This window comes from Grampus griseus (genome assembly GCF_964374135.1).
Source record: "Grampus griseus genome assembly, chromosome: 7".
NCBI classification, from domain to species: Eukaryota; Metazoa; Chordata; class Mammalia; order Artiodactyla; family Delphinidae; genus Grampus; species Grampus griseus.
This window is the reverse complement of record NC_139001.1, coordinates 19,336,706-19,362,852: the sequence shown is the minus strand read 5'-3', so window position 1 is coordinate 19,362,852 and position 26,147 is coordinate 19,336,706. Positions and strand designations below refer to the sequence as shown.

At 41.3% G+C, this 26,147-nt stretch overlaps 1 protein-coding gene and 1 long non-coding RNA gene across 2 annotated transcripts in view; one reads left to right on the top strand and one right to left on the bottom strand.

The window, feature by feature from the left end:
• Nucleotides 1–16,592: 16,592 nt before the first annotated feature.
• LOC309825465 lies at nt 16,593–17,933 on the bottom strand. Its single transcript, XR_014297033.1, has 2 exons — nt 17,826–17,933; nt 16,593–17,574 (listed from the first exon to the last, which is right to left on the bottom strand). It is a non-coding gene; the product is annotated as an uncharacterized lncRNA (long non-coding RNA).
• Nucleotides 17,934–17,986: 53 nt separating this feature from the next.
• The window catches only part of ARPC2 (actin related protein 2/3 complex subunit 2), a 29,625-nt gene continuing 21,464 nt past the window's right edge, over nt 17,987–26,147 (top strand). Inside the window, exons 1-2 of the mRNA XM_082658141.1 lie at nt 17,987–18,109; nt 18,329–18,410. Coding sequence (XP_082514267.1) covers nt 18,337–18,410 — 74 coding nt within the window. The 5' untranslated portion in view covers nt 17,987–18,109; nt 18,329–18,336. The remainder of the gene's footprint in view (nt 18,110–18,328; nt 18,411–26,147) is intronic.

Genomic DNA, 26,147 nt, shown 5'->3' with positions numbered 1-26,147 from the left:
GTATTAAACAAGCCACAAGCTGGGAGAAAATAATTGCAAAACATGTATGTGACTGGCATCGAGGATATACAAAGAATTCCAAAAATAATAAAACACAAGCAACTCTCCCCAAAATGGGCAAAAGATTGGAACAGATACTTCACAAAAGACAATATACAAATGAGTAATATATACATGAAAAGTGTTCAACATCATTGGCCATCAGGGAAATGCAGATTATAACCACAATGGAAATACCACTATGTAATCACCAGAATGACTCAAAAAAATGTTTAAATGAAAATGTTGTTTAAATGTTTAAATCAAGTGCTGGTGAGGATGTGGAGCAACTGGAATTCTCATACATTGTTGATGGGAATGTAAAATGGTGCAACCACTTTGGTAAAAGGTCTGGCAGTGTTTTTATAAAAGTAAACATACTCCTCCTCTATGACCCAGAAATTCCACTCCTAAGAATATACCCAGAGAAGTGGAAATACATGCCCACAAACATATCTGTGCAAAAATATTAATAGCTTTATTCATAATAGCCAAAAACTAGAAACAGCCCAGGTGTCCATGCATAGGAAGATGGATAAACAAACTGTGGTATGTTCATAAGTCAAGTACAATGGAATACTTCTCAGCAACAGAAAGGAAAGAGCTGCTGATACACTCAACAACATGGATGTATCTTTAAAACTTTATGCTGAGTGAAAGAAGTCTTACACAAAAGAGTATATACTGTATGATTCTGCTTTTATAAAGTTCTAGAACAGGCAACACTAATTTATGAAAGAAAAATAATCAAAACAGTTGTTACTTTAGGGGGATGGAAGCAGAGACAAACCTAGGAGGAACGTGAGGCTATTTTGGGAATGATGGTGATGTTTTCTAGATTGGGGGATATTTCTCAATAGAAATTTAGATGACAAGAGCACGTTATTTGTCAAAACTTAGTGAATATACACTGAAGTTCTGTGCATTTCACTGTACATAAATTTTATATCTAAAACTAAAAACAAATATTGATCTCTAGTTAATGTACATACTGGTGTATATAGGGAGATGTGCGTGCAATTTACTTTGAAATATTTACAGTAGAAAAAAATAAAATTGATTAATGAATAAATGGATAGATATGAGATAAAGCAAGTAAAATGTTCATAGTAGAATCTAGGTACTAGGTAGATAGGCATACACTGTAAAATTCTTTCAGCTTTGCTACATGTTAGAAATTTTTCACAAAAATGCTGGGGAGACAGATCAGCTGGCACTAAGGCTTGGCTACCTCCTTGAAGCAGAGAGTACACCCTCCGGTTTGCCACACTCCACACCCCTCCTTATTGCCTCATGCCCACACTGCTTCACTCACTTACATTACCTGCACCCCTCAATACAGGGATGTTTTATCCTAAACACATATGGCATATCCTAGTGGTTATTATATAAATCTCTGAAAGAGGCAGAATAGCATTGTACCAATCCTGGCACTTACCAATTTTGTGATCCTGGGCAAATTAAATCACCTGTGAGCCTCAGTTTTTTCATCTGTAGGATAAGTGAAGTGGTGAATGCAAAATTTCTAGCACACAATGGGCACCAGGTAAATGTTGACTGTTATTACACAGTTTAACGTATTGAATTTGCAAATGTAAACAGATAGAATAAGGACTGCTTTTCACAGTAAGAAACTCTATAGAGTTTAGACTCACAGGGGAAAGAGTGGGAATACTATTTTCTGGGAAATTGCCCTATTTGCTTTCACTAAATTTCCTCTCACAGAGAAAAAGCTATCTATTCAGTAGCTGTTTAACGAGCACCTGCAACAACTACAAATACTACCTGTACCTGTGGGCTAAGCAGAGACTCTGCCACAGAGACTTCAGTGAGGCAGCTGCAATAATAAACATATGCTCAAGCTCCAAAGGTGGCAAGGAAAGCTTCAGGGAAGAGGGAACACTTGAGTTGGATCTTGCAGGATGGATAGGAGTTTTCCAGGTAGACCTGGGGAAGGTGGACTGTCCAGGCAGAAAGAACAACATAGGCAAAGGCATTGAGCAGTGAAAAGGCAATGGGATCCTCAAATCTGATGAACAATTTGTATTATTAAAGTCCAGGGAAGGCAGGAAATGAGACTGGAGAGGGAGGTAGTGACTAAATCACACCCTGTTTATAAAGTTACAGAGGCTGAGTTTTGTGCAGCACAAAAAAAAAGCCTCTGGTACATTTTAGGAAGATACTTCTGCAGCAGAGCAGGGCTAGATTGACAAGGGAGAGACCTGAGGCAGGGAGACCAGTGAGGTATCAGTGCTGCCCATTGCTTGGAAAGATTCCCTGGGACGCTTGTTAAGCATACAGATTCCAGGGCCCTACCCCGGGCCTATTGACTCAGAGTCTAGGAGAAGGGCCTGGGAATCTAGATGATTAGCAAGTGCCCCAGGTTTTCCAACGAACTTGGAAATCACCAAATCCAGGAGATGGCAGCCACCATCCTCTGAAAGGGAATGAAGGGCTGAACTGAAGCATTCGGGGAAGGAAAGAAAGGGCGTATTACAGCGTGATTTAGAGGAAAGAATCTACATAATGTGGCAAGGGTTTGCATGTGGGGGAGATGACGTCCTGGCATGACTGTGTAGATGGCTCTACCATTTGCCAAGATAGGGAATGCAAGAAAAACATCAAGTTTAGGGAGAGGAGGTAATGATTTCCACCGGACCAGGATGAATCAAGATCTTGAGAGTCAGCACTGTCTCGGTGGTGGTTAAAATCACGGCTGGTTGAGGTCACCCACGGAGCGACTCTGGTGTGAGAAGGGAGGAAGACCACAGCTCCCAAATGCATTTGATTTCTCTTGTGCTTCTCACACAGATCTGTAACTTGGATGTCTCACATCCTCTAACCACGTTAAATTGTAATCAGGACAATAAATTACATGCATGAAGTTTGGAAATAGACAAGCAGAAAACTAAACATTCCCTAGGTCTCTGAAACCCAGATGCGTGACAGAGTTAGGCTGCCTTCTGCCTTTTGATTTAAGCCAGGGACAGAGCTGATGGGTGACATTGACCAGCCCCCAAGGAAACTCCCTCTCTCACGTACTTATTCCTTTGTCCTCTTGATGCTATTTAAGGAATAAACACTTCGCCTTTAAAGATGGTCCTCTAAAAAATACAGAGATGGCATAAAGAATATATTAGTTGTCAGAAAACCTGTTAAAGTCACATGAAGTTGAGCAAGTTAACCTCAGAGCTTCTTTTTCCTCTTGTGTAGAATAAGGATTCTAGTAACTGCTGTAAAGAACAAACGAGAAAACACACTTTAACACATGTCAAAAACTCTGCTTGGAGCATGGGGAACTATATTCAATATCTTGTAATAACCTATAATAGAAAAGAAAACTATATATATATATATATATAAAACTGAGTCAGTTTGCTGTACACTTGAAACTAACACAACATTGTAAATTAACTATACTTCAGTAAAATAAAAAAAAAACTGCTTGGGGCTATAATGAATAAAAACCCACTCTCACTAGCTCAAGTCAAAGATGGTTTATGGAAATGATACAACAGGCAATCTTGCCAACTTGCAAGAACAGGAAATGAAGTACAGTTGGTCATTTAGGGATTGGAGCTGAGAGCCTGACATTCGTTCCACAGTAGCATCTCTTTGGGGCAGATGGTATCCCATGTCTGCTTCTCTCTGCAGGTCCACACATCCCCACATGGCAGACACTGCAGTTGTCTACCCACAACCCGTTCCCGTTCCTTCCTCACTAAGAGGACCTCGGTTTGATGAGGATGGTCTAAGCCAATTACAACAATCTACAGTCCACTTTGGCAGTGGAAGTTCAAATGGCAGTGGCCATTTATACGGTTCTGGCAAATGAGGCTTAAGGAGAAGACTGCTGGGAACTCTGGGAAAGCTCTTGCTTTTCCTGACAAAAGGCAAGGCACTGCTTTGTGCCACCTCTTCCTTTTTCTTCCTTTTGGTTGTGATAGCCAGAGCAGCAGCAGCCATCATGGGACCATGAGGAAAAGGCCAAAAGAATCACAGAGAGGTCTTTCACCCTCAGACATCATCGAGCCCCTGAACCAACATTGTCCAAGTGGAAATTATGTGTAAAATAACAAAACCCAAAAAACAAAGACAAAAACCAACTTCTTTTTAAAACCTCACCTCCATGCTTTTAAGCCACCATGAGTTAGGTTTTTGTTACTTGCATCTGAGGGCACTCCTTTTTTTTTTTTTTTTGGCCACCGCACAGCTTGTGGGATCTTAGTTCCCCACCCAAGGATCGAACCTTACCCTCGGCAGTGAAAGCCCAGAGTCCTAACCACTGGACCACCAGGGAATTCCCCTGAGGGCACTCTTGACTGATAATACTGCCATCTAATTTGGGATTTTCCAAACTTCAATCATCCTCAAACCTTCTGTAGCATTTTGCCACGTCCACTCAAACACAGTGTTCTTTACATTTATTCACTTGTGTTAAATTAAATACCTGTTTTAAGCCTTGTGCTCTCGTGTGTGTCATTTTTTTTTAATACCCATTAGAATAAAATAAATAAATAAATGTAACGATTAAAATTAAAACAGTTTCTGGATTGCTGAGTACATTTGCTGGCCACGAGGGTGGTACATCCCATCTCCACAGGGAAGATCCTGCTCTCAGGACACTTCTAGACCTTGCCTGTTCATCTGGCTGTTCATTTGTATCCTTTACAATGTAAGTAAAAAAGAATAATAATTTTTAAATTATAATTAAATTAAATTAAAACAGATTCACTATGTACCACCCCAAATCATCTCGTTTTTACCAGTGGAGCACTTTGCGAAAGCAAAGCCAGATGACTAGATATTCCTGTTCCAGATTTCCAGGAGGGAATGTTATAGATGAGGGTCTTCCCCTGAGTCACATGGTGCATAAGGCTGTACACACCTCAAGTAACTCAGGGGAGACGGAAATAGTTGGCAGGTCTACCACCACCTTATACAGGATGATGATGATGGTGGTGAAGGAGAAGAAGGAGAAATGGCCCCATTTCAAAGCTAAGATTTCTCTGTACATGGGTATAAAACAACTAGGGAATATTGGTCAGCCCTTCATGTCTGTTCAGTGCAAGCTACATGGCCAGGGGAGAAACAAGAATGCCAGGCCAGCTAGTACAGCTGGTACAGCAGAAGAGGAAAGCCTTCATATTCTCCTGAGCACTTTGCTATGCCCATCTCCCAACATTGTCAATCTAGTGTTCACTCAACTATAAAGTAACATTTCAAGTCAGTAGAGGAAAGATGGGTTATTCAACACATGGTATTAAGATAGTTGGAAAATTATTGGGAAAAATTAAGTTATATCTCTCACTCTACACAACACACACACAAATTCAGGTGAGTTGCAGACAAATATTTTATAAAAGCCACAATTTATGGTACATTCATACAATAAACTATCATTCAGCAGTTAGAAGGAAAGAAATCAATCCATAGGTACTGACAAGGAAATATTTAAACACTGTTCAATGAAAAAACAAGTTATAAATAACACATATAGAATGATGCCATTTATATTGAATATGTGTGTGTATCTTCATATGAACATATAAGAGTTTGAAAGCACAGACCTTGATCGAATAGCAGTGATCACTTCTAAGGAAGCGACTAGGATGTACTCATATATTGCTCTTGTCATTAAAAATAAGCAGAAACAGATAAAAGTTTAACTAAAAAATGATAAACGACAAACTAATAGAGAAAACAGAAGAATTTTTCAATAATTTTGATGAGACAATCAGCTTTCTTAGTACTATGCCAGTGACAAAAACCATTTTTTTAAAAAATTGAGAAAATTGATGTGAAAATGAAAAAATCTCTGTATAGCAAGGCAAATCAACAGCATAGCTAAAAGACGAATAACAAAATGGAAAAAAATATTTGCAACATGCTGGAGAAAGAGTGGTATTATTAAACTATGGATTATTTAGAAATAACTAAGAAAATTACAAGCCAAATAGAAAAGAAAAGGCACAAAGAAGCACTCCATAAAAGAAGACTTGTTAATGGCCAAAATTCATATTCAAGATGTCAAACCTCACTAATAACTACATCCAAGCAAATTAAAACGAGATTCATTTTTCACTTAGATGGACAGGATTAAAAAGATTTCTAATAGCTGGTTGTTGGCAAGAGTGTGTGGAAACAGGCAACCTGACATCCTGTTGATGGAAGCTTAAATTGGCACAGTCCTTTGGAGGGCAATTTGGAGATGGGTATCAAAATTTGAAATGTGCATATGTGCTGCCCTCCTCTAAATTTATTTTCATAAAATAATGGTGCAGGTGTGCAAAGCTGTACTGAAAAATTAGCAACAACCTACATGATTATCAAAGGGTTTTTGTTAAATAAATGTATGAGACTCAGAGGTGGATAGCAAGCAGGTGTTATGAAAGATAAGGACAGCCTTTATGTATTGACACAAAGGATACAACGTTAAAGTGAGAAAAACAGCTCACCCAATTCCACGTATGAGGTGATCCTCTTTTGTTTAATGTATAACCCACTGGCAAGGTAGATGCTCACCATTTACAGGTGTTATCTCTGTGGGGGAGAATTTCAAGGGAAATTTTCTATATTATTTACATTTTTTATAAGGAGCATGTATTATCTGTAGGATAACTAAAGTCAATCAGTATTTCATTTTGAAAAATCAAGGAAGACAAATGCTATTTACGCTGTCCTTTAAGGGATTTCTGCACGTATTCTTTTATTCAACAAATATTGTTTATTACATGAAAAGTTGTGTCTTGCGGATGGAGGTGGACACAAAAGGCACTTGGACCTAAGCCCTGGAAACCTCCCTCTACTTCGTGACACCAAACCAATACTTTCACTGGGCCCACCGCACGCCTTCCTCCTTGCTTGTGCCACAGAGGAGTTGCGTCCCTCAGCCACCACGAAGCCAGTTCGTGCCCTACCATCCGTCTCCCCACCGTTCTCTCAGAAGCCTCACACTATTAATTACCATCTTTGCTTTACCTTCAACTTCTTCTCTTTTGCAGCCTACTAGTCCTCAATGAAAACTGCTCAAGTGTCTTCCATACCAATGGAGGGAAGGAAGGAAGGAAGGAAGGAAAGAAGGAAGGGAGGAAGGAAGGGGGGAAGGGAGGGAGGGAGGGAGGAAGGGAAGGAAACACATTCTGGACAGAATGATTTGGGAGCAGGACGAAAGGAGGGAAGAGGAGGAAAAAAGGGGGAAGGAAAGAGACCTCTTGAGTGTATTTTCCATCCTTAACATTCTTAAAGAAATGTGTTAGCTTGACTACAATAAAAAACGTGATAAAGAAAGTAGTATAAAAGCAAGACCATGAGATCAGCAGAGAAGTTGTTCTCTACCACTCTGACCAAGAAAGCTGGTCTAGCCCCAGCACCTGCCTTGAGCTGCCCTCTCTCAACATCAGAACCTGGCTGATCTCTATAGTGGATGACATCTCTCTCCAGTTATCATTCAATCTCTCCTCCCCTACAGCCAGACTTCTAGAAAGACTTGTTGGCTTGCCCTCCCTTTCCTTACCTCCTGTCCACTCCTTAGCTCCACCACTCCGCCAAAACCAGTTCTCCCCATGGACACCTCTCGGTACTGTCTTGGCTTCTCAGGAGGCTTTGACACCATACTCTTGTGCCCATCCTTTCTTGGTATCCTTTGGCAGTGTTTCCTCTCCAGGCTGACCTCTCAGTACTGGGGGCCCCAGCACTCAATCCTGAGACCCTTGCCCTCCTCCCTCTACCCTCTTTCCTAGGCAGTCTCATCCAAGGCAGTGTGTTAATCATTGTACAAACACCAGTGACCTCCAAGAGATATTGGCTTATCACTGTCTCCACTTGGATGTCTCACAGACTCATTCGTTCATCCATTCATTTCATTCTATTGAGCACCTACTATTAGGCAGGAACTACACTAGGTACTGGATAACGAGTGAAGAACAGAATAGGCGTCCTTCATGCCCTTGAGCATTTTAACTTGACAGGTCAACAACTAAGCCCAAGATCTGCCCTCAACCAACATGCTCCCCCATGCTCTCATCTCAACAAATAGCACAATTTCCACCCACCTGCTCAAGGCAGAAATCTGAATATTAGAGCTGACACTTTGCTTTCCCTTATCCTACCTGTGGGGGACACACTCTAAAGTGATAACCCCCCTCTACTGAGTTATGCCTTTGTATAATCCCTTCTCCTTAAGGCAGAACCTGTGACATGTTTCTAATCAGTAGAATGTGGCCAAGGTGATGAACGTCAGCCTCTTGTTCAGGTTGTCTTATATTGCGAGGGTGACAGGATGTCAATCCCATAATTATAGGACTCCCATTATTATAAGACTCCATCCTGCAGGCTGAAGTGAGAGAGACATCCTTGTTGGCTTTAAAGAATTAAGCTGTCATATTTGTCAAGGAAGTGTGGGGGGCCCTCTGACAGCCAGAAAGAAAATGGGGAGCTCAGTGCTACAGCTGCAAAGAGATGAATTCTGCCAACAATCTGGGGGAGCTTGGAAGTGGATCTTTTCCCAGTTGAATCTCTGATTCACAGCCCCAGTCAGTACTTGGATTGAAGTCTGGTGAGATCCTGAGCAGAGGACTCAGTCAAGCTATGCCTGGACTTCTGACCTATAGAAACTGTGAGCTAATAAATGGATGTTATTTTAGGTCGCTAAGTTTCTGATAATTTGTTACTCAGTATAGATAATTAAGGCAGCACCTATTCAATCTATCACCAGAACTTTTTGATTCCTTCACTGAAATAACTCTCAAAAACATCCAATTCTCTCCATCTCCACTACTCCACCCAGAGCAAACTGTCATCATCTCCTACCCAGACAAATAGAATAGCCTCCTGATCTCCCCTGTCACATCTGTCCCTCCTATTAGCACAGGGCCAAGACATGAAAGCATCCCAGGCAAGCGAATGCTTTGGCGTTCCTTCAATTCAACATTTATTCAGCAGAAATGGGAGAAACTATTAATAAAAGTGGTGTGTCTCTCTTTTTATGCCAAAATGAGAGGCTCAATACATGTGATTTTCCTAAAGCAGATAACTTCTTGGGAGGCACATGAAACCACTTAAAATTTAAATAAATCTCTAATTTTCTGTAAATAGCACAACCAATAGCATTATTCATATTTAGACTTTCAGCTGACTATACCTAATGAGAGCTCTTGGCTGACTCACCTCAGGTTTAGAGGTACAGCTTGTATGTGTCTATCACGTTTTTAATTTTGATGAAGAACAATTTATTTTTTCCTCTTGTTGCTTCTGCTTTTAGTGTCAAGTCTAAGAATCCATTGACAAATCTGAGGTTCTAAAGATTCTACCCCTATGTTTTCTTCTAATAGTTTTATAGTTTTGGCATTTATATTTAGGTTGTTGATCCAGTTTAAATTAATTTTTGTATAAGGAGTGAGGTAAGGGTACAACTTCCTTCTTTTGCATGAGGTTATCCAGTTGTCCCAGTACAATCTGTTAAAGAGAGACTCTTCTTTCCCCCATTGAATGGCCTTGGCACCCTTGTCAAAAGTCAGTTGGCCATAAGTGTTGGGTTTATTGCTGAACTCTCAATTCTATGCCACTGGTCTACATATGTCTGCCTTTATGGCAGTGTCACACTGTTTTGATTGCTGTAGCTCTGTAATAAGTTTTTTCTTTCTTTTCTTTTCTTTTTTTCTTACCATGCTGCATGGTATGTGGAATTTTAGTTCTGCAACCAGGGATCAAACCCATGCCCCCTGCAGTGGAAGCATGGAGTCTTAACCAGTGTACCACCAGGGAAGTCCCATTTTGTAGTAAGTTTTGAAACCAGGAAGTGTGAGTCTCTGATTTTGTTTTGCTTTTTTAAAAACATTGTTTTGGCTATTTAGAGGCCCTTGCAGTTCCCTATAAATTTGAAGATCGGCTTCTCCATTTATGCAAAAAGGCTACTGGAATTTTGTTAGGGATTGCATTGAATCTGTAGGTTGCTTTCGAGAATATTGCCAGCTTAACAATATTAGGTGTTTCAATTCATGAACATGGGATGTCTTTCCACTGATTCAGGTCTTAATTTCTTTTAGCAATGTTTTGTAGTTTTTAGTGTACAAGTCTTTCACCTCCTTGGCTATTCTTATTCCCAGGTAATTTATTCTTTTAGATGCTATTGGAAATAAAGTTTTCTTAATTTCCTTTTCAGATTGTTTATTGCTGATGTATAGAAATGCAACTGATTTCTGTGTGTTGATATTGTTCCCTAAAATTTTGCTGAATTCACTTATTAGCTCTAGCTGGTGTGTGTGTGTGTGTGTGCGTGTGCGTGTGTGTGTGTGTGTGTGTGTGTGTATTCTATGGGATCTTCTTTATATAGAATCATGTCATCCACAAATAGAGATAGTTTAGGGGATTCCCTGGTGGTCCAGTGTCTGGGACTTTGCACTTCCACTGCAGGGAGCACAGGTTTAATCCCTGGTCTGGGAACTAAGATCCCACATGCCGCACAGTGCAGCCAAAAACAAAACAAAACCAAAGCACAAATAGAGATAGTTTAATTCTTGTGTTCCAGTGTGGATGTCTTTTCTTTATTTTTATTGCCTAATTGCTCTGCTAGGACTTCTGGTACAATGCTAAATAGCAATGGTGAAAGCAGATATCTTTGTCTTGTTCCTGATCTGAGGGGGAAAGCTTTTAGTCTTTCATAACTGTGTATGATGTTAGTTGTGGGTTTTTTCATAAATGTCCATTATTGTGTTAAGGAAATTCCCTTTTATTCCTAGTTTTCTGAGTATTTTTATCATTAAAAGGTGCTGTATTCTGTCAAATGCCTTTCCTGCATCTATGAGATGTTCTTTATTCTTTTCCTTCATTCTCTTAATGTTCTGTATCGCATTGATTGATTGTCTTATTTTGAACCACCCTGCATTCTTGGAATAAATTCCACTTGGTTGTGGTATACAATCCTTTTAACGTGCTCTTGGGTTTGGCTTGCTAGCATTTTGTTGAAGATTTTTGTATCTATACTCATAAAAGATACTGGTCTGTAATTTGCTTTTCTTGTGGTATCTTTGTCTAGCTTTGCTATCAAGGTAATGCTGGCCTCATAGAATGTGTTAGGAAGTTTTCCTTCCTCTTCTGTTTCTTGGAAGAGTTTGGATAGAGTCAGTATTAATTATTCTTTACATGTTTATCAGAATTCACTAGTGAAGCCACCTGGTCCTGGACATTTCTTTCTTGTGAGGTTTTTTTGTTTGTTTGTTTGTATTTGCTGTACGCGGGCCTCTCACTGTTGTGGCCTCTCCAGTTGAGGAGCACAGGCTCCGGACACGAAGGCTCAGCGGCCATGGCTCACGGGCCCAGCCGCTCCGTGGCATGTGGGATCTTCCCAGACCGGGGCACGAACCCGTGTCCCCTGCATCGGCAGGCGGACTCAACCACTGCACCACCAGGGAAGCCCCTCTTGTGAGGTTTTTGATTATTGATTCAATATCTTTACTTGTTAGAAGTCTGTTGGTATTTGCTATTTCTTCTTGAGTGAGTTTTGGTAATTTGTGCATTTCTAAAAAATTTGTTCATTTCATCTAGATTATCTAATTTGTTGGCATACAATTGTTTATAATATTCTCTTATAATCCTTTTCTGTTAGATCTTCATTTTTATTTCTGATTTTAGTTACTTGCATCTTCTTTTTTCTCTTAGTTGAGCTAAAAGTTTGTCAATTTTGTTGGATCTTTTTTAAAAAGAACTTTTCTTTTGGTTTTATTGGTTGTCTCTATTGTTTTTCTATTCTCCATTTAATTTATATATGCTCTAAACTTTATCATTTCCTTCCTTTGCTAGCTTTGGGTTTAGTTTGCTCTTCTTTTCCTAGTTTCTTAAGGTATAAAGTTAGGGTGTTGATCTGTAAATATCCCTCTGAGCACTGCTTTCACTGCATCCCATAAGTTTTGGTATATTATGTTTTCATTTTCATCCATGTCAAAGTATTTTCTAATTTCCCTAGTAATTTCTTCTTTAATGTACTGGTTGTTAAAGAATGTGTTGCTCAATTTCCATGCATTTGTGAATTTTTCAGTTTTCTTCTGTTACTGATTTCTAGTTTCATTCTCCAGTCGTCGAAGAAAATATTTTGTACAATTTTGATCTTTTAAAATTCACTGAGATTTTTTTATGGTCTAACGTATGGTCTATCCTGGAGAATGTTCCACGTACACTTGAGGAGAATGTATTTCTGCTGTTGTTGGATGGGATGTTCTGTACATGTATGTTCAGTTTACTTGATTTATAATGTTCTTCAAGTCCTCTATTTCCTTATTGATCTTCTGTCTAGATATTCAAGCCATTATTTAAAGTGAGATATTGAGGCCAACTCCAACTGTTATTGTAGCATTATCTATTTCTCTCTTTAATTCTGTCAGTATTTGATTCTTATATTTTGGGTGTATATGTTTATAATTACTGTATTTTCTCAATAAATTGATCCTTTTATCAATATACAGCATTCTTCTGTCTCTTGTAACAACTTTTAACTTAAAATCTGTTTTGTCTGATGCTAGTATAGCCACCCCAGCTCTCTTGTAGCTACTATTTGCATAGAATATATTTTTCCAATCATTTCAACCTATTTGTGTCTTTGCTTCTAAAGTTTCTTGTAAGCAGCATATAGCTGGATCACAGATTTTTGTACATTCTGCTAATCTCCATCTTTTAATAAATTGACCTTATCCGTTTACGTTTAAAATGATCACTGATAATAAAGGACTTACTTCTACCATTGTGCTATTTGTTTTCTTTATATCTTAAACTTTTTTCTTTATTTCCTTGAATACACCCTACTTTCGACTGATTTTTCTAGTGTACAGTTTTGATCCCTTCTTCATTTCCTTTTCTATACATTTTTTTAGCTATTATCTTAGTGGTTACCCTGGGGATTACAACTGACATCCTAAATGGACAAAAATCAAGTTTCAATTTATTCCAGCCCCCCAACCCCAAAATGACCTCCATCCTCTGTCTTTACGACTGAAAGCAGCAAATTTCAGGCTGTTTTAGAACAGTCGCTTTCCCTACTTTGGCCATCAGGGTTCAGCAGGATGAAGGTTCAATCAAGAAGCTGTTGTCTTTATTTAAATGAAGTGTCAGGTCCAGTTTTTTATACTTTGATTTTATCATACTTGAAACTAAAATGCAGAACTATCCAGTTCAGTACTGGATACCAGTATTGCATGTCATGTCAACTATCCTGTTGGATACCAATATTGCATGTCAAAACATGACATCTGGAGTCTAAATCCCAGTTCAATGACCAGCCACATATATTACTTTGGATACATTCTTTAGCCTATCAGCATCTCAGTTTCATCATCTATAAAATGAATTAATAGTAGCTCCTACTTCTTAGAGCTGTCACAGGAATTCAAAGAGATACATGTAAAGTTCTTAAAACAGCACCTAGCACAGAATAAATCTTCCACCTGAATGTTAGCTATTACTGTGTTTCCAGCTGTCCATCTCTTGGCACTTCCCCTCTCCAGCTCTACCTCTCTTTATCTACCTGGCTAATTCTTGTTTTAAAAACAATCAGATGTGTTTTAATATCCATCCACTTAAAGTCTGACAATGCCAAGTGCTAGTAAGGACAAGGAGCAATGAGAACCTTCATACATTGCAAGTGGAAGTATAAATTGGTACAGCTATTTTGGAGAGCAATTTGGCAATATCTGGAAAAGTTAAAGGTGTCCATAATCCACATCTCAACAGTTACAATCCTAGGGCTATACTCTAAAGAAACCTTCACACCTGTACACAGGAAATGTGTGCAAGAATGTTCCAAACAGCACTGCTTGTAAGAGAAAAAATACTGGGAAGAACTTTAGTGTCCTTCAACAGGAGAATGGATAAATACCTTGGTAATCATAACATATAATCGTACATTGGAATGCTATATCACAGTTAAAAGAGGTTCACGTAATGATGGGTAAATCTCAAAAACATATTGCTGACTAAAAGAAACAAGTTTCAAAAGGAGATGTACAGTATGACACTTATCGACAAAAAGCTTAAAATCATGCAAATTTGCTACACATTGTTTATGGATACATGCATATGTAGTAAAAGTGTAAAAACATGTGTGGGAAGGATAAACACCAAATGCAAGGTGATGGTTACCTTTGAAGAGGAGGGGGAGGAAGGAGAAAAAGGAATAGAATTGGGTGGGGTTCACAGGAAGTTTCAACTGTATTTCTTTTTTAAAAACCTCTGAAAAAAAAAGAGAAAAAAACAAAAGCTGTGAAGCAAGTTTAATTATAAAATGTTAAGATTCAAGGAAGCTGGGTGGTGGGACAAAGATATTTGTTCAATCAGTCAGAAGTTTAAAAAAACAAAAGCAAGATGAAGAAAATCGGAAGATTGGTTGAAAATCTGTATCCCATTTCCCCACTGGCCCATCCCATTTCCACCCCTTCCTCCATCTCCACCAACAGAGATTCATTTTCTATACACTCAAACCCAGCGGAAGGCAGTGGGGAGGCACAGGGATTATAATGGCATTAAGTGGAAGTGGGCTGGAACTTTAAAAGCATTCTTAAGACTCTGGGAACACTCATAGCCAAGTTTATAAGCCCAAAGCAACTAGAGGATCCTTCTCTGGAGAAAAGACCAATATTGACATATGAGGGCCCTCTATGAAATCTGGCACATCATCAGCGCACCTTAGAGTGAAGTCCATTAATCCAGTGCTTCTCACTACATAATATGCATTTGAATCACCTAGGGATCTTGCTCAGAGGCAGATTCTAAATCTGTAGTTTATGGTGGGACCTGAGATTCTGTGTTTCCAAAAAGCTTCCAGAGGAAGCCAATGCTGCCAGTCCCTTTTAAGTAGTAAGGTGCTTGTCAACACATCTTGCCCACACACTTCAGCCTCCACTCAGCTTTTTGGAGTCTCATCCCTAAATACGAACAGGCTGCTAAAGTAACCAGACTTTTGAGGATGGCCATTAACATAAATGAGAGAGATGAGAAAAGAAAAGAAAGAAACAGAGCAAAGAGCAGTTTAGTTTTTAGAGAAAAACTAAAAACAAACACACTATAGTATCCTCAGAAAGAAGATATTCCTGTCCATAAAACATATAATAGCCTCAGAAAGATAGAAGATATTCCTGTCAATAAAACAAGGATAGAATATGGGAAGGGGAGTTGGGGAAAAAAGGTCTTGGGAATTAAAAATAAGAAAACTGAAATTTAAAATGGTTGAAGATAATGACACGGAAATATCGCAGAAAAATAGAACAAAAACAAACAAACAATGGGTACAGAGTTTCAGTTTTGCAAGATGAAAAGAGTTTTTGAGATTGGTTGCATTACAATGTCAATAAACTTAACACTACTGAACTGTACACTTAAAAATGGTTAAGATGGGCTTCCCTGGTGGCGCAGTGGTTGAGAGTCCGCCTGCTGATGCAGGGGACACGGGTTCGTGCCCCGGTCCGGGAAGATCCCACATGCCGCGAAACGGCTGGGCCCATGAGCCATGGCCGCTGAGCCTGCGCGTCCGGAGCCTGTGCTCCGCAACGGGAGAGGCCACAACAGCGAGTGGCCCGTGTACCGCAAAAAAAAAAAAAAAAAAAAAAAGGTTAAGATGAGAAATTTTATGTTATGTACATTTACCACAATTAAAAATAAAACAAACAAACCCAAAGAAACAAAAAATAGAAGAAAAAAATGAAAGGATCAATCCAGAAATCTAACTTCTAAATAACAGGCATTCCAGAAAGAGAACAAAAAAAAGTGGAGGAGAAGAAATTATCAAGTAAATAAAGAAAATTTCCTCCAAAACTGAAGTACATGAGTTTCCACTCTGAATGAGTGCTCAGTACAAAACAATTAAGAGTCACAGCAAAGCACATCATTATAAAATTTCCAACCAACAGCCTAAAGAGAAAATCCTAATGCTTCCAGAGATGGAGATGGAGAAGATGTAACATACGAAGGATCAGGAATATGAACAGGAATCAGACTTTTTACAATAGCAACCCTGGAAGGTAAAAGAAAATGAATAATACCCTCAAAATTATGATGGAAAATTATTTTCAAACTTGAATTCAATAACCAGCCCAACTATAAATTCAATTACAAATCAAGTATTAGAATAAAATTAAGACATTTTAAAATATGCAAAGATCCCAACAACATATCCCCTATCTCTCTTCCTTACAAGGTTACTAAAGGAGGTGCTTTAGCAAAACAAAGAAGTAAATTAAGAAAGAAGAAGGCATGGGATCCATGAAATGGGCAAAACCAGCCCATGACAGCAACGAAGGAAAATCCCAGAATGACAACTGTATAGCAAGTCTAGAGATCAGTCAGCCCAGATTGAAACAAGAGGAAGGAGGCTCTGGGACAAAGACTCTAAAGAAAAAAATGGAATTTATGCATTTGAGTATATGGAAAATATTGCTAGAGTTTTGGACAGAGTCTTGGAGCACTTGCAGGGGTGGGGGCAGCCAACTGTAGATAATATAGAAAATTGACAAGTGGGGAAAAAAAGGCAATAATTAACTCTAAGAAAAATGGAGGGCTGTATAAGCTAGAAGGCATGGTTGTACTACCTTTATTGGCTCATTAGTAAACAGTATTCGCAAACATAATTTAAATGCTGATTATTGGTTTAACTAAAAATAGTTATATAAATGTGGAGGTGGAGAACAGAAGTGATAGACTCATTCATGTTCTTATCTATCACGGCAGGAAGTCAACAAATAACCCTTAAAATTAACAAATCAAGAATTAGTAGTATACACATTTATTTAGATATATGGATCTAATCTGGATGAGTATCTAAAGGAGTTGAGGCTATTGCCTCTAAAGAGTAGGCCAGAGAACTGCTTTCTTCATTACAAGCCTTCTAGTATATGTATATATATTTTAAACTATGTATGCGTATTATTTTAGTTCAATAAACAACGTCAAAATATTAGCATATTATTTAGGGGTATCCGCAATGTCTCGAAGTTTATCCATGGCCGGTAAATAAATCCGTTTTGAAGGGCTCTCTGGGCCTCGATGACAAGAGCTAGTTTTTTGCTCATTTTCTGCATTCCCCATCCCCCGCTTTCCTGGGAGCACTTAGCATAAAATAAATCAATACATGTAAAAATAACTCAAGTTTGTCAGATCCTCCCTGGAGAAGGAAAAATACAAAACAAGGCACACAGGCAGAAGGTACAGACGCAGCACAAAAATGAGTTCATTTCCCACATGAAGTTGAGTAAAAAAAGTATGTCCCTGGCAGAGGTACTGGAAGGTAAGGGTTTCAGAGGCAGAGAATATCATGTTCGGGGCACCTTGGAGGCAGCTCCCGGCAGAGAAATGGAGGCATGACAGGAAACCAGGCAGGCTTATTCACTTCGGTGACTTCTCATTCCTTTCCTTCCTTGCCCTTTTAACACTCTGTAGTTACATAAATTGAGTTTGTAGTCCGTTTCCTTTACCAGACTATGAGCTCCACGAGGGGGGGACCTCATCTGTTTCACGCGCCACTGTATCCCCAGCGCAGAGCAGGAGCCCGTTAAACATCTGTGGAAGAAATGAATGCACGATGGTGCCGCCGGACAGCCATTAGTGTGGCATGAGGAAGGGTCACACCGACAGCAAACAAACTGAGAGCAAAGAAGCCGGCTGGGAGATGACAAGGGCGAGCTTCTTGTAGGGTCTCTGAAAGTACAAGACGGGAAGAGTGGAAGTAAACCTTTGGGGAGTGCGGGAGGGAGACGGCGGACAGTGAGGCAGGCCTCGGGGAAGGACAGCAGGGTAGGAAACACACTAACCACAGCCAGTTGGAGCGTCTACGGGAAAGTGGAGTTGGAACTAGCGGCACCGCACATGCGCATGCACGGCCTCCGCCCCCGCCCGGCGCGCCTGCGTGCGCGTGCACGAGGGGTCGGAGCGGAAATGGCCCCGCGGGGCCGCGCGTCCGGGCAGCGAGCGGAAGTGGGTGTGAGAGCGGAAGTGGCCGGCTAGAGCCGGGGGCTGGGCGGGGACCGGGCTCGTCAGTGAGGCGGCAGCGGCGGCGGCGGCGGCTTGGCAGGCGGGTTCAGGCTTCGGGGGCCAGGTCGGTCGGGTGGGTGGGTAGGTGTCTCCACAGTGAGTGCGTGCGCGGGCCAGCGCGCGCGCGTTCCCTTACCCCCACCCCGATCCCTTTCCCCTTCTCCCCTAACCTCCTACCCCACCCAGCTCCCCTCCTCAGGGGGCAGCAGGGCCGCTCCCTCCGTCCTTTCCTCCTTTACCCACCCTCACCCGCCCTTGTTTCTCCTTCCCCTGCCCGGGGCAGCCGCCGCCATGATCCTGCTGGAGGTGAACAACCGCATCATCGAGGAGACGCTCGCGCTCAAGTTCGAGAACGCGGCCGCCGGGTGAGCGCGCGCTGGGGGCCGGGGGCTGGTGGGTGGCGGGGGAGGCAGAGTTGACCCCTGCTAATCGTTCAGCCCCCCCAGACATGGAGGAGGGAGGTGGGAGACCTGGCAGGGTGTGGGGACTGCCCAGGCGGTGTAGACGTGGGCGGTGATTGGGCGCGGTGGGGTGAGGGGCAGAGATGCGTGGGGAGAGGCTCAGAGGAGGGATGCGGAAGCAGTGAGTGGACAGGAGAGCGCGTGCCAAAGTGCAGGAGACCTGTGGGACGTGAGGGTAGCTTGGGCCAGAACTCTCGCTGGAGGATCCCATTGCCCGCTGGAGCGAGCAGGGGACCACTTCCCTCTGTATTCCCCGTCATTGTTCAGAACCCGGAGAGAGCCCATTTGGGATTGGGTTGGAAGGAGTTTTCAGGAATTCCCAGGACTGGAGGAGGAAAGAAGATGCAGGCCCAGATCACCACCAATCTTCTCGCTCCCCACCCCCCACCTCGTCTAAGGGAGCGGGAGGGAAGACTGAAGGCAGGCCCAGCCTTGCAGCCGGAAAACCCGATGATCTCCCTAGTTTACCTTCCCTGAACCCAGCTGTGAGAGACACTGGCCATTTTGTTACATTTCTCAAACAAAGTTAGTCGTCCCCCACATCCACAGCCCTTTCTTATCGCTCTTCTGAGGTTCTAATAATCCTTTCCTCACGCGCTGTCCTCTATCTGGTTGTTTATCTTTTAAATTCTTATACCATACCCCTGGTCTGTGATTTCTTCTGCAGTAATTCTGGCCTAGATACACAGTTAAAAGCCTCCTGAGTCTGTTAAGTTCTTAGATGAAACCTGTTTTTAGCCATTGGCTTTTTTAAAAGTGGGCTTTAGGACATGTTTCAAAGGCACCCTTCTCTGTCAAACACAAGAATCAGTAGAAGACAACCTCTTCCCCCAAAGCTGCTTTGCTTTTGTAATATATTTAAACCAAGGAGTTGGTTTTAGCTTCTAATTTCTGGTGGCTTGTGGCCAGTCCCTTTGCCTCATTTCCCCATCTGTGAGGATGGGGCTTCACATCTTGCTTACACAGTTGAGGAAATAAGTGCAAACCGTTTCTGGTGAACTGGGAACTAATAAAAAGAGCAAGTGCTTGGAGAGCCACGGATGGAAGAGGATTGGTGGAGGGGAAATTCTAAGTGGACATAATGAACTTGTGGCTTGGAGGCATTAAAAAAAATACTTATAACCCACTGCTTAAATTGAATATATTGTCTATCTCTTTTATAAGGCCACAGATTTTATCTGTAAAGCAAAGCACAACGTTTCTTGAAGTAACACTTACAGTGAGCAGTAGCTACTGTTTCCTGCCAGGGACTGCAGTTGCTTATATTTTAGGCTAACTTGCTTCGTGTCTTCAGCCTCACTTACCAGTTGCTTTGCATTTTAAATGTTCAAACGAATCAGCTTAGTGGCTTATTTTGGGTGATTGCTCTGTCCTTTTTTGAGCAGTGTAGCACATAGGAGGAAGTTAAATTAACTTCTGCATTTTCACAGCTGATCTCAAGTGAATTCTCAAGTTTAGACTAGCAAAAAATGAGACCTGGGTGGTTATAAGCTGATCTACAAGATAAATGCCTGTGCATTTCAAGTAGAAGCATGCCTTGTGGTGTAGGAGTACCTTCACAACTACTTGTTTGTTAATAACTTGTGATTCTGAAATGTAGCCCATAACTCAGAGCTTCAGCTCTTCTGCTTTTAGAACATTACTCTTAAAAAGAGCTACTAACCATTTCAGTGGGAGTAAAGTAGGCACTCAAGTCTGGAAGGCATGAGTTAGAACTTCTGGGACTTTTTTTTACAAAGTATATGTTGTAGCGATGTTGAATATTGGGGCAAGGCAGCAAGCTTTGTCTTTTCTTCTGGCTCTTCTTCCCTTTGAGGTGTGTCTTTAAGTAAATGGGCTCAAAACGTATTCTGCTGTAAAGCACTTTGAAAACCTTTGAAAAGAGACTATGATATTCAGCCTAGGAGGTAGGGCTTTCCTGGGATTGCAAATGTAACACCTAGCAGAAGCCTGTTTCTAGACGGAGTGTGAATTTCCAGGCATACCAGTAAGGTGAGGCAGCAGTAGAGTAGTTAAGAATTTATCAAGGTGCATGCCTAGCCAGAGCTTCCAGAGAAGGGTGACTAGTGTGATAATCATAAACGTTGGTAGGCTTCTCCCAGTGCTCAGCACCAGGCAGGAACAGGAAAGGGGGACCTTTCTGAGAGCATTGGCAAAGTTACAGAGGACCAAAGGGGTGACACGTGTTGGGGTGGAGATCAGAGAAAGATTAAAGAAAGGCTGTAGTGCTGAGGAGAAACCCTGGGGATTTGAAAGGCTTGGCCCTTGTGGGAACATGCTGGGAGAGGTCAGCTCCACCCTGCTTTACACTTCTCAACAAACCAGTTGGGGAAATTAGGTTCTGAGCAGCCTTCCCCAGAGTGAATCTTCCATCTCCACGATGTCCAATAATGATAGCCAGTAACAACATGTGGCTAGTTTAAGTTTAAATAAAAATTAATTAAAGTGAATTAAAATTAAGTTTCTCAGTCACACTAGCCACAGTTCTAGGGTTGAGTTGCCACATGTGGCTAGGAGCAGCGGTATTTGGGTAGCAGAGATGTAGAACATTTCCATTATTGCAGAAAGCCTGCATTTGGAAATGTAGCACTGTTCCAGCTACTAAGAACATAAGCATGAGATAGATAGTCTTAAAAATAGCTCTGTCGTATATACTTTAGAATACTGTTAGAGTAATTTTCCTTTTGAAGTTGATCTTATTTTAAACGCCTCTCAGAGCATGGTAATGGATTTATGACAGGTCCTTCTCTATGGGCCTCTCATAATGTACCCATGCGAGAGTAAATTGCAGCCTCGAACCATTGCCCAGCCTCCTTACCTGTGGACTGTGAGCACTGAAGGGTGTTGTACAGTATGAAACAGAAGAGAGTGATGCCTCTCATATCATCCTGCTGGGTCTTCTTGCTTGTGACATCCTACTGAAAGTCTAAATTTCCTTCAAATAAAGCAATTCTGTCATCTGAATTGTTTAAGAATACATTTGGGGACTTCCCTGGTGGCACAGTGGTTAAGAATCCACCTGCCAATGCAGGGAACGTGAGTTCAAGCCCTGGTCCAGGAAGATCCCACATGCCGCGGAGCAACTAAGCCCGTGTGCCACAACTACTGAGCCTGCGTGCCACAACTACTGAAGCCCGCGTGCCTAGAGCCTGTGCTCCACAGCAAGCGAAGCCACCACAGTGAGAAGCCCGCGCACCGCAACAAAGAGTAGCCCCCGCTCGCTGCAATTAGAGAAAGCCCACGTGCAGCAGTGAAGACCCAACACAGCCAAAAATAAATAAACTAAAAAAAAAAAAAAAAAGAATACATTTGGTCACGACACCCTTTTAATTTGGAGGCAGTTCTGACAAAGCCTAAGATTCATTCCAAACGATTTACCTTTTTTTTTTTTTTCTACCGCCCTATTGGGAAGGTGGCTTATTGGAATGATTTCTGTATCCTCACAGAATGATAGTTATTGGTAAATTGTCTTCCCAACAGCCTCCAAGCTAAGAGACTGACTGATTAAGAAGCTATTTTGAACACTGCAGATAACCTCATGTGCAGGTCTTGTCAACAGCATTTTGTTTTTGTTTTTTTTAATCATTTAGGAAGTATTACCCAGGCCCCCAATTAAAGCAGAAGTAATCTGGCAAATTAATTTAATTCTTTTGTTAGTATATACACACCAAGAACCTTTACAGCCTCAGAAACTAGGCTTGTCGGCTTAGCTAGAGTCCAAAATTGAGGAAATGCTGTCAGATGCAAATTGCTGTTGATTTTAAGTGCATGCTGGCTCCTTGCCACAGCTGTGCATATTGTGGGGAGCTGTGGTTCTATAAGGGGGAGTGAAGCTCAGTAAGCAGGCTGTGCCAGTTGGGGTGGGCGAGGACTGTGGGAGGAGAAGTTTGAGAAAGGAATAAATTAAATCTTGCTGATACCTTGTTCTCATCCCAGATATGCTGCATATGTCCTCAGAGAGACATACTGGTTTGAAGTGATTTGGAATTAGGACATTGTTTAAGCATTTAGAAGAAATTGGACGTAGTGGCTGACTTGCTGAGACGATCTAGTTGGTCTTTTTACAGGTCACTGTAGTTAAACACTGCTGCCCACCCTCTGGCTGCCTTGGGACCACTTTGGGCATAAAGCCCCAGAGCTGCACTCCCTACGTGTGTACCAAACCTGTGACTCCTTAGGGGCAGGGCCTGTGGTTTCATCATCTTTGTTTTCCCAGCATTCTCACTGTGTGTATAGTCAGCTTAATAAGTGTTTCCTTGAAGCAATGGATGAAGCCAGATAGAATGGTTCTTAGTTTCTTTAGCAGTTTATCACTTTTCTGACATTGTGTGAATGAGCTTTTAGACCCTCTTTGTTCTTATTTTGAGACGTGGCTTAACAGAGAGTAGGACCACCCACTTCTTACCTAACATGATCCATTTTTCTAGGCTTTGCTCAAAAAGGAGGATGGGAGCCTTAGAGAGGACTTAAAGGAGAGTAATCAAAAACTTTATGGTGAGATGATGAGCAGAATTCAATAATTCCTCTAATTCAGTTTATGGAAGGGATAACTAGAAGAGGGACACAAATGCACAACGGGGAACTGGATGCATTCGGGAGTAAAAACTCTAAAACCCTTAGTGAAGAAAGAGGATTGGACAATAACAGTTGCCAGGAGTTCTTTATTGACTGATTAGTGAAATTCTAGAAGCTTCCTTAGAAAAAGGATAAAAGGAAATTTTTTTCTAAAGGATTTTAAGAATGGCTCTTGAAACCCATCTGAATGAATTGAATATGTTTTAGTGTCTTGTACTGTCCAGTCAGTAACCCTGAGGGCTTATCCAGGGGGCTTTATTCTAGGATTCCAGACATTACAACAGTCTGACAGTAATATGGTTCTGTTTCTCCTTGTTGTGCTGACCAATTCCTGATACTGGGAGTTAACCACACTCCCAAAACCTCTCTCAACCATGACTCCAAAGTCTGATCTCTGATTCTACCTAGAAGAAAAACTAATTCATTGATCACCTTCTATGAACCAGGCGCTTTACTATAAGCTTTAACGTGGTTTTGTTCCATTTCAGAGTGTGCCTGGGTGACAGCAGTTCCAATAATACAGTTGACAAAACTGGGGCTCTTGGAGAGGGGGTAGACGTATATATTAAGCATTGTACAGGCACCCTTCCCCGGTGACTCCTGGTATGTCACACACAGAACATGACCATACCTGTGGCACATCTGGGTAAATGGTCTAGCCTAGAGATCCTGCCTCTGGGCTGCCCTAAGGGCTGTGGGGATCATTATCTCAGCATATCTATAACTTAGTCACAAGACCCTGATTGGGAAACTTTGCTGTCCACATAGCATCTCGGTTAGTCTTCACAACAACCTTGTGTGGTAGATGCTTTTAATCTCCGTTTTCTAGAAAAAGAATTTTAGGCTCGCAGACGTTTGAGTAACATTGCCTGTGGTTACATAGCCAGTAAGGGACAGAACTTGAGGTGAAGAGCCAACTCTGAAAGACATGCTTTTTCTGTGATTAAACTCACCCGCAGCATCTGAAACTTTAGCAGACAGTGGAACAGAAAATAACGATTTACCCTTTTGGCCTATTAAATGGTACACTTTCTCCCAGACCAATCTTATTCCCTTCTAGCTCCATGATTTTAAACCACAAAAGTAAATAAGAAACACCTGGTCTTGGAATTGAGTCATGGCCCATACACCATGGTCCTGGTGTATTTCCCGCTCTGTGCAGTCTCCATGTTGGGGCACAGAGTTCTCAGACCTCTGACTCCCAGCTGATGCCTCAGGAGGACTCCTTTGGCCCAGTGCTCTCCTCAGCAGCCTGCCTCTCTCCTCTACAACCTTTATGCAGCCATAAATAGTAAGCTAACATATTAATGGCAGTGATTTGACAAATATTCCCAAGTCAAGCAGCAAACCACGTAGTATAGATCTTAGAGACTTCTCCCAGTGGGGAGCTGTGCTCAGGGAACTTTACGGCTTAGAGAAATGCAGAATTTCTGAGTCAAAATGTTGGAACTCTAAGGTTTTTTATCTATACTTGATTTTTCTCGGTCTGTTGATGAAGTGAGAAAGTGAGGAACTCAGTCCTTCCTTGGCTGAATTAAAGCCTAAAGGTTAAAAAAAAACAAACAAAAAAACAAAACCAGCCGCCTACTAAGTGAAACAATGTGGCCTTTTATAAGCCTCCACCCTGCCTCTTTGGCACAGCCAGCCTTCCTCTGGAAAATGTGCTTCAGTGCTTCCTCCCGTTGTGCAGCCTCTTAATATTTTACTCAAGCGGGCCGTAGATTAACGTGTCTACTTCTTCCTTGGCTCCTGTTTTCTAGAAGAGAAAAATGGTGGTTGACCAGTCATTGCCTTAGTCTCCAGGCTACAATTTCAAATGAAAGATCAGAAACAACTTAAATTTTTATACAGTTCTTTTCATCATATTCCGAACTCACTGCTTGTCCATAAACCCACTTGATGCTTCATTCTCAGACACCCAAAATACTTTATCTAAGTCACATATGGATGGATGGCTTTGAAGAAGCAGAGTGGAACTTTGTATGTTATTTGTATAGGCTGATTTTACAGCAGGGCTAACATATGCTTAGGAGAGGCCAGTTTCCTTGAAAGGCATTGTTTAGCTCTGCTGCAGCTTTTTAACAGTCATAAACCACGTTATCTATTCCATTATTTCCCAGCAACTCTGGAGGGTAACTCAGTCTTTGTTCCTTTTACAGGTGAGGGAGCGGAGATAGTAAAAGAGATACGCACTTGATCGTGAGGTCTTGAGCAAGCTAGGCAAGAATAAATATGAAAATGTGTATATCTTGTCTGCTGGCCCATAAAACAGAGTGGAATCATTTGAGTTTTAGGGTGTTAGCTGATAAAACTGTAGAGTCTTCATTCGATTCCTACCATTGGGCTTTGAGGAAAAGTGAGGAAAGCATGTGAAGTAGCTTTTCACTGGAGGTTAATTGACTTATTGTTTATAGCTAGGATATATGTCATGCTTTCTAGGTAATAACTCAGCAGCATTTATCACATAGAAGTCCATGTTCCAGGCTCATCTGGGAATCGCCCAGAAGGTGTTAGACTGTCTTTGCCTTCCAGGATAAGTTCTTCTGTGTCTGTTCTCTTATTTTATCTTTAGCAGTTGTGAGAGGTAGGTAGGATCATTTGTGTTCTCCCATTTCATAGGTGAATAGGCAAGAAAAAGAAGGTGTGTAGTGTTAATTTGTCTGAAAACATGGTCCTGGAGAAAAGGCTGAAGTTGGAAAACAGGTGTCTTAACTGTTCTCAGTGATTTCGCAGTGTTATTTTGTGCTACACTTTATGGACGTACACACTGGAATTTAAAAACAAAACCAAAAAAACTAGGGTGGAACCAAAGAGGGCTTCACTAAGGAGAGTGGTGAGAACTTCGCTCATGTAAGGGAGAGGGAAAGATGTGTAGGAAGACAGATTGTCTTCGAAATGGAATAGAACTGTATCGTTTATAGCCTGAAATCATCCTTTCACTTTAAGTAAATTTAAACCATTCTATGCTCTGTTTAGCAGTTTTCCTGCTGAGTGTGCTACCTCTACTGAGTATGTCCCATGGGGGAGGGATTGACCAAAAGAGGGCATTTTGTGGGTCACATATAC